Raw genomic sequence first — 9,087 nt, forward strand, 5'->3', positions numbered from 1 at the left:
AAAACAAGGAGAGCCACGTTCTCCTCTCTCCTTCTCCCCATGGTAGGTCCTCTGTAACCTCAGGTCTAAACACTGAGCAAAACACACCGGCGAGGGAATCGGTGAATTTGCTCAGCTGGGAATCGGGGCTGCTGGGGAAGGAGCCGTTACCACCCCTGTCCCCAAACCTGGCCCTGGCTGCAAGGGCATGGCTGCTGCAGTGGTCCCATCCCCGTGGGGCTACGGGTCTCTGCCAAAATCTAGGGCGGGATGCACCACCGACACCAGGACCTGCCCCTGCCGCGAGTGGTACCGCGGCAGCTCCGGCGGACGATGCATCCGTGAGGTGGAGCAGGTCTGGTGTCAGCGGGGTGCCCTACGCTGGCGCCCGCTGCCTTCTACCAGCTCATTTAGCAAAGCCTGAATAAAATAAAGAAATTAAACCAGATGTGTGTGTGTGTGTGTATGCTAATTGCAGCACCAGGATCAGTGAGAAGCTGAAAGAAGCTCGCTACAGGGATGGGGACATCCCTCACCCATTGGGGTAGCATTTAAAATCACTTTCCATTTCAGCTGGCCAAAAAGCAGCTGCAGAGGTCTGGCAAACTCAAGCCACGCAGGCTGCTGCCCACCCTCATGCTGCAGGAACGGGGGCTCCATGCCAGAGGTGCCACCCTGCGCAGCGCATCCTGGGGCCGGGAAAGCATCCTCTGCTTCGCCAAAAGCAGACACGTCACTTCGCTACAGCCGCCGGCAGGATCTGGCTCATCCCCGTGCACCGGGCATGAGCCCCCCTGCCGCAGGAAGCCACGCTGGCCAGCAGCATGCCACCGGCAAGGTGCCTGCTCCCCTTTCTGCACAGCAAACGCCCGTTTTCCAAGTGGGTGTGTTATTTGGAGGAAAAAAAATAATCATCGCCTGAGAAAAGCGGTCCTGGGACCACCAAACCACGGAGGGTAAAAGCATCGTCGGTAGCTACCTAGAAGAGCATCCTGCAAGGTGGCGAGCATCTCCCCGTGCAGGCACCCAGGGCCCCTCCGATTCCGCCTCGGATCGGTGCTGGCCACTACGGAGTCGGTTTGCTCAGTCCGCTCTGCACAACCCGTGCCACCAATTCTGACAGCACTCGTATTTTCTGATCTTATGCACTAAAATCCCACAGGTTCTCTAATGCATTTTGAAGGCAGAATTTGCACCTATGGCAGTATGAACATTAAAAACACATGTTGAAACAACTTAAAGAGGGTTTTTTTCCCTTGGTCTTGATCAGTAGCCTTTTTTTCCCCACCCCAAAATGATCGGTTTTCTTCAGAAAAAAATGTCCTCTTAATTCAGCAAGATTAAAAGAACATTTTTTACAGTTATTTCTCAGGAAGAAAGAATTTCAAATTTGCTTTTGTATCTGAAAATACTAAATATGTTTATATAAATTAATCCATAAAAGAGGGGGGAAGTCTGAGATTAAGAGCTTCAGAAATATTACTGAATTATTTTGGAATTTGTATTAAAAGTAAAACCCCAGATATTAGGAAAAACTGCCATTTTTCAGGGTTTGGTTTCTGTATCAAAATGCAGGCTAGCATCTGTCTTTGCATCTGTCAAAACAAAAGTCAATCATTTTATGGAAACTTAAACACAACGCCCTTGATCCACTGTTTCTGGTTTATTTTTTAAGCCTGATGTGACTTCCGACTAATAAAATAAGATTTTCTAATATGGTTCACATTAAAATTCCATTATCCCAGAAAACTTAGGTTACAAGAAAAATACGTCTGAGAACATTTTCCCCTTATAATACGGAGATCATATTTTGGGATTGATTTCAACAGCATTTAAGTCCTCTATAAGCTTTGCAACTAATATTTCACTTTTCTACTCATAAAGCAATGGTGTAACCAAAGAAAATGCAACAGAAATGCGACGGTATCAGAAAGAATTTAGCCACACTGAGTAAAATGGATATATGAAGGCAAACTGAAAAGAAAACAAAGTGAGCCTCATAATAAAAGCTATTCCTCCCTCTAAATCAAATTTCCTCAGCACAAAGAAAAAAATTAATGGAAATAGAACCAAAAGGTAAAAATTAAATCAAATAGGGTTGGCGGTTTTATTATGTTGCCAGACTAAGACGTGATTAACATCTATGTTATTTTAGTATCAATTTCTTTAAGGCAATTTGATTTGTGCTATTCCCACTCTGAGTGCATACAAAAACGACACTGTCCAAAGCCTGCACTGTAAATCACACAAATTAGGAATGCCTGAATATTCTGGTTAACGCAGAGATGGACGCTTCCCTACCCAGGGATACGATCTTTGTCATTAGCCGCCAGACACAGGTAAAACTAAATTTTATCAAAACAAAGCAGATGCTGTAACAGAGAACGACAATTTTGCAAAACAATTTTGCAAAAATATTTTGCAAAACAATTTGCAAAAATATTTTTGCAAATATTTTACAGGAGAGCCTTGAGGAGCAGCTGTTAACTGAAGCTAACCCCCTTGCTCGCGCACCTATTTCTCCCATAATCTCACCTCCCTCCAACACAGACTTAAATTTCCTCTACAAGAGGCTCACTTAAGACAGCTATTAAGCGTCCAAAGCTCTTTTAGCCCATAGTGAAGCCCCAGACCTGACTCATTTCATGATTCTTCCCTGATTTTCACCGGTAGGAAAAGTTGCGGCAGGTGGTCTTCCACCAACACAACCTTTTAAATCTTCTTACCTTCCCCAAAGAGCCGCTTTAGTGCCGATATGGCGTGAGGGGGGTCCGGACAGATGGCCAGTCTTTTCACGTTTGGAAAGGATGAAAAATGCTATGGGGGAAAAAAATCCCAGTGATTTTTTTCGCCGTACGGCACAGAAGGATCCGAACCTCATTGGCCCTGGGAGAGCCACCACGTGGCACGGGATGAAGAGCACGTGACCCATTTTCTCCCAAATCCGTTGGTTTGCTGGAAAGGGGGATGCACCCACCGCTGATGTTCTTGTCATTTCAGTGGGCTTTGATTTTTTTAAATTTTTTTTAAAGGCCACTGAACAAATCAGGTTGCCTCGAGGCAATGAGGGCGAACCAGCCAACGCTTTCAACACGAAGGAGAAAGGAGCTCGGGTATGAGATGAACACTGGGGCACTGCCCGTGTGCACGGGGAAATTTGGAGATGCTTTACCAGGGTACCGGCAGAGCGGTGCCTGCCCACCCGCTCCAGGGACGGAGCCTCTGGGAGGGAGAGGAGGGCGTACAGCAACACACATTTGGCTGCTGGTGATGGGCTGTGCTAAACCATCCATCTCAGAGGCAGGCAGCAGCAGAGGGAAGGACCAGGCTGAAGCCCTGACTGCAGACCCCAGAGCTCAGCTGGCTCCCTGAGCCTCAGAGGACGGGGATGTGTTACAACTGCTCCATCACTAAAAAAAATTATCTCATGCCCCCGCATTGCTCCTGACCCCCCTGAGGCTGATCCTGTCCTCCGCGGCCCTCCCAGCTAATGCACAGTGGTTGCACCAACCAACTGCTCCAAGAGACAACAAGTCTCCGGCTTTGAAGGCAGAGGGTCCGCTGAAACAGCTTTCTTGGAGGAAGGACCAAGTGCAGCGGAGGGAGCGTGGCACGCTGCGGGTGGGCACCGCCTGCTCCCACCACCACATCGCCACGCCAGGCTCAAAGGGCATTTCAAAGTGTCCCCCCACAAACACTCGCCAAACCTAAAACGCAGCACAATTCTGGGGATGTTCTGCCCCAGAAGGGTCCCCGAGGCCCTGTGGAGCAAGGCAAGACAATCTGACTTTGATGCTGGGGGTCCCTCCTTGCCCCAGCTCTGTATTTCCCAGGGGACAGCAGCTCTGAGCCACCACATCCCAGCCAGCCATGGTCCCCAGGCCAAGCAGCCTTCCCTCGGTAACTGCAGGTACTAGCCCATCAGTGTCAGGACACTCAGTTTGGGGAAGGGAAAAGGAATTTTTGGAGCCCAAGACATCCTCTTGTTTTTCCCATCAAAGCGCAAGCCCATAGGTCACGCCAGTCAGAAGCTGCATTTTTCTGGCAACCTGAGTCTCCACCTGACAAATCCCTTGGCTGTGCCATCTTGTCGTGCCAGCGATACGCCTGTTCGTCACCCGTGCCAACGGAAAGCCCCAGGTGAAGCTACCTCAGGCATCTGCCCTTGAATTTCAGTGATGTTACTTCTGCAGAGCAGCTGTCCCCAGCCATCCCATCATCCAAAGGCTCGAGCCCTTCTTATCTAAGGGTAACACCTAAGGCTCCTCAAAGAACCAGCTGAGCCTGGGCTTCGGTGAGAAAGCATAGCTCTGGCCACCTCCATGCCTTGTTGGCATCACCACCACGTCCCGATCTGGCACTCAGCCTGGCTGCTGGTTCTCCGTCACGGCTGTTCCCCCGCACACAGCTCTGCACGGGGACGGGGGGCATCAGGAGCACAGGACCCTATTTCCAGGTCCTTCCCGAGGCTGGACTGTCTCACCACGCTGTTATCAAAGACAGAAGTACAGCCATAAAACACTCCAAATGGTGTAGAGAAATGCAGGGTTTCACCTGAAATCCTCTCTGGCTCGGAGGGTCACACTTGTCCAGCCACCAGCCAGACGATGGGGCATTTTATTCCAACAAATACAAGCTGAGAAGAAACTTGCCACACTCAAATGCAAACCACGGACACAGGCAAAAGCGCTCAGCTCGCTGCTTTCCCCTCCTGTGTTTTGCGATGGCCAGCGTGCAAAGGCAGAGAAGAAACCCCCCCACCTTCCAGCCCCGCAGCTCCCCGTTCACAGCCCCCTCATCCTTCCCCAGCCATGCCCAGCTAAATCTGGCTCCCGAGTAATCTTCTGAATAATTACATAATAGAAAGGCAGGCGGAGAAATAATTTTAGGCCGCTCTGCCGATAGAAAGCAAGCTGGATTAAAAGATCAGAACAAGCAATACTTAGATTAAAATGGTTTGTTATTTTCAGCTGCGGAAAATCTGTGGCTAAAGCACGGAAGATGTTGAGGGGAGGCGCATCATCTTTTTTTCCCCAAAAAAGAGCTTTCTATGTATTAGCTGAGGCAATTTCTAGGTTTCCAACCTACGCTCAGGTTTTGTTTCCCAACGGGTCAAAGAAATACAATTTGCCAGTTCGTATGGCATTTTATCTAAAGACTTAAGAGCAGCACGGAGATGCTTCAAGTTACATTTTGCTCTGCAAGTTGAGTCCGAATTAAACACCATCAACGCACCGCTGCTTGTTAAGACATCAGACCCCCTGAGTCAGGAGAATCGGCGTGTGGCTCACCAGACAACTTCGTTACCTACGAGGAACGTGCCTCCTGGCACACAGCATGGGTTTTATCGGTACCAACGCATTTAGCATGTGCCTCCCCATACCCCCGAGCTGATGGCAGGCAGATGCCAGGCTTACCGGTGGCGGAGAGGCAGCCGCAGCTGGGAGAAGCCCATCAGACAGTGGGGCAGCTCTCTGCAGGCACCTATATGGCATCCCCCTGGCCCCCAGCAAGGTCGGCGGCACGGGGTGCCATGCCGGGCCCTGCTCTGACAGATCGCTTTGGAAAGGCGTGAAGGGGAGGCAGGAAAAAAATGGTGAGAAAGGCATCCGATGCTGGGGGCTGAGCTCTCCGCAGGGCATGGCGTTCATCAGCCGCATCCCGGATCGATGCCGCTAGCTTTGCTCGGTCACCTTCAAGTTCAGATTAAGCAGAAGGGTCAAATGGGGAAATCATTTGCTGCTGGCGGGCATATCCCCCTCACCACCCGCAGCCTCATGTCGCACCGTGGCCAGCTTTTCCCCTTGCTGGCATGGACACTTCCCACCTGAGCACCCTGCTTGCCCCGCAGCATCTCCAGCCCCCAGCATCAGCAGTGACCACTCGTCGCATTGCCTGGATGCGAGATGGAGCAGCAGCAGTTCCCCAGTGCCAAGTGGTCTCCAAAACCAGAGTCCTCTTACAGGTGTTCCTCGGACCTGTAGTTTTTCTATAAAATAGTCATGGTACTACGCGCTGAGTTCAAAGGATGAAATCCCATGGGGCAAGAGGTCCAAGACACAGCCTTGAAGGGGGCTTAGCATTTAAAATGAAAACCACACCTTGCTTTGCATTTTGAGCCAGAAGCTGCTGGCTTGCACAGAGCTGGGTGCCAGGCTCCTCTCCTGCCTTCGGATGTGGGAGAGGAGCCAGGGCACAGGCCTGGGAGAAGACATGGGACATTGGACAGGGAGCGTGGGAAGGCAGAAAAATGAGGTCGGAGACCTTCCTGGAGGGAGGTGGGAGCATGTTGTGATGTTCATCCAAATGATGCTTTAATAACCACTTATTGCATAAAAGTGTCTTTACTAAAGCCAGAGAATAAAACTCACTTGCTGGACAGATTGGGGTTATGAGTGCTTGTGGAAGGACAGTGTGGGCACTTGGTCTCAGGCTGAACACTCAGTCCCCCCAGCAAGGCCATGCTCTGGTTTTCCTGGAGTTGGCTATGGGGAGCCCTTCCCCAAGACCTGCCATGCTCAGAGATGCCAGGTCATGGGGAAGAGGCAGAGCCCTCCCGGGATGCACTCTCAAGTACATCCTTCCTTCAGCTCATGGCATCCAAGCTACCAAAGCCGCCCTCCATCCCTGCAGAAACCCCTCTATAGATGGATGTGTTTGTAAGAGGTTGCCCATAGCACACAGGAGCTGCAGACAGTGACAGCAGAGACCTCAGATGATGCAAGCTCAAGACTAGGCACAACTGGTACCCACCACGTCGCCAGTGACCTTGGACAAGCCTCCTCGCAGGTTTTTGGGCAAGTTCTACCCTTGCTGCCCCTTACTGGGTCACCTGCGGCTCCTCTGAGAAACCCTCCATCCCCTTATCCAAAATGCACCATCTTGTCACAGGTATAGAGTGTTGCTCTGGCCAGTCTCTCCCAGGGTTTTAGGTGCAGAAAACAAGGATTAGCAACACTTTTAAAAGGAAAGGGAGAGAGGACAGGTGGGTTTGTCTGTTGCTACAACATTTCTGCTTTATGGAACTGTCTTCTCACTCGGAGACGCGTGTCCTCCTCTTTGCTAATGGAAAATGTTGCCCCGCCGTCCATTTGCAACAGTCAATGCCTGGGACAACACGATGGCCCCAGGCCAAAGCAGATCTATTTTAGTAACAAAAGCAGAGTGGCTGATGAAAATGACCCCATCTATGCACTTCCCAGCTTAGCTCTTTAGCTGGTTTTAATGGACCCCTGCGACCAATGTGGCAGAAAGCGGGTGGCCGAGTGCAAGGAGGGCAGAGGCGGCAGGACAGGAGACCTGCACAGATGCAGGACCGCGCCGGCCCCTTTGCAGAGAGAGGCCCCAGCAGCAAAACACACCTCTCATAGAAGCCCTGTTAGTAGGATTGCACTGTGCAGGGAGCAAAACCCCCTTCCCTTTTTTGCCCACACTGCAGCATTGCCCCTCATGCGGAGCCGGGTGCCTGCGGTGCAGCAGTACCTCTGCAGAGCCCAACCACGTCCTCCCTGCAGGCGTTTTATACCCTAAGGGAGACCGAGGTGCAGCTGCAAAGACCCCTCCAGGATTTGGAAATGGACTGAGCTCGCCTTACCTTACCCTGCAGGCTGGCCTTGAGCTCCAGAGCGATTCCTCGGAGGGTCCGGTTGCACCAGAAAAGGGCATGCTGAGCACGGGGTGGAAACCGGGGTCTGTGGCACGAGCCTGCAGACCAGGACAGGGCAGAGGTTAGGCACAGTGTGGAGGAAGGACACCCGACGGCTGCTTAGCATCCAGGAAAAGTGAATTTCAGAAATAAAACAAGGATTGTGTTGAGGGGGACAAAACGATCAGGAGCATCACCTCCAGGTTGTTTAAGGGGCAGGCAGCAAAGCCCTGTCTATACTTCTCTCTACATTCAGAGCAGGTTTGGGCAGGTCCCACCCCAGTATCTCCTGACCAAGGGAAGTCATCCGAAGAGCCGGGCTGTGGAGGAGAGGGTCCCCGGGACATGAACCCAGCAAGACCCCCCAGGTGACCACAGCCCAGAGGTCTGGCTGCGGGAACTGCCCCCACGGGGGGAGCGCGAGCCTGGGGTCTCCTTCATCCAGAAATCACCCCACCACAGCAATGGAAATAATCCTGCACGTTTCTGTGACATGGGCGTGGGGTTATTTTTATTGCTTTATTTTTGCTGCTGCTCCCAATAAGTTAACTGGGGCATGCATTACCCGTCAATAAAATCAATCGAGCAGCCTGGGCGGTTAATGAGCTGAGTGCCAGAGGGCAGAAAAACCTCTCCATCACCCAAAGTATTCTTCGGGCAGTGGGATGGGCGAGCTGCAGGCCCCACTCGTTGCTCCGATGTAGTGGTGCTCTTAATGTGCCGGGGCAGCTTGTGTGTTATAAGGGGAAACCTTCCTCTTCCCGGTGACTCAACAGCCACCGCGTTCGTCCCCAGCACGAGGGGCTGATGCTGCTGCCGTGGGAAGGAGCCCATGGGACACCCGAGGTCAGTCTTCAGTCCCACCTGCTGCTCACAGCAGCGTCAGCACTAAGATCAGACCAGGTTGTCGAGGGCTTTATCCCTTTGGGGCCTGAAAACCTCCCACGATGGAGACTACACAGCCTCTCTCAGCGACCAAGCATCCTCAGAATCAATGTTTTCCCCCCCCCCAATATCTTATATGTCTCTCTGAAGAGCAGCCATGTCCTCCAAGGCAGCGACTGTATCCCCAGCTGGTGTCGCCAGCAAGAAGGACAGGTCCTAAACAAATTGCCAAAAAAAATTGGAAAGGATGTAAAACCCAAACTGCGACTCACCGTTGGAGGAGCAGTGGGGGCAGGTCGGGAAGGCCGTGGGGCAGAGGGCTGGGGGTCAGCAGTGGAGGTGGCAGGGGAGGACCTGGAAGGCAGTACGACATCTCAGCACCCTGGGGTGCCCGGCCAGCCCCCCGACCCGAGAACGCACAAGCGCATCCTCCCGGCACCACCACCATCACCAAGGGCAACCCGGGGGATGGGGAAGCATATGGGTAAAACAGCCCCGAGCAGAGGAATCCTTGGTAATTTTTTAATGCTGATTAGCACAAACTTCTGGTCACTGATTCCAGTATTGAGGAAAAGAAG

The 9,087-nt window shown here is 51.9% G+C and overlaps 1 protein-coding gene across 1 annotated transcript in view; it reads right to left on the minus strand.

Annotated features, from left to right (window-relative positions):
* Positions 1-7,644, minus strand: part of PCBP3 (poly(rC) binding protein 3) — a 41,508-nt gene extending 33,864 nt beyond the window's left edge. Inside the window, exon 1 of the mRNA XM_009574859.1 lies at positions 7,579-7,644. Within this exon, the coding sequence (XP_009573154.1) occupies positions 7,579-7,644 (66 nt within the window). The remainder of the gene's footprint in view (positions 1-7,578) is intronic.
* Positions 7,645-9,087: the final 1,443 nt, after the last annotated feature.

This window comes from Fulmarus glacialis, unplaced genomic scaffold (genome assembly GCF_000690835.1).
Source record: "Fulmarus glacialis isolate BGI_N327 unplaced genomic scaffold, ASM69083v1 scaffold29233, whole genome shotgun sequence".
NCBI classification, from domain to species: Eukaryota; Metazoa; Chordata; class Aves; order Procellariiformes; family Procellariidae; genus Fulmarus; species Fulmarus glacialis.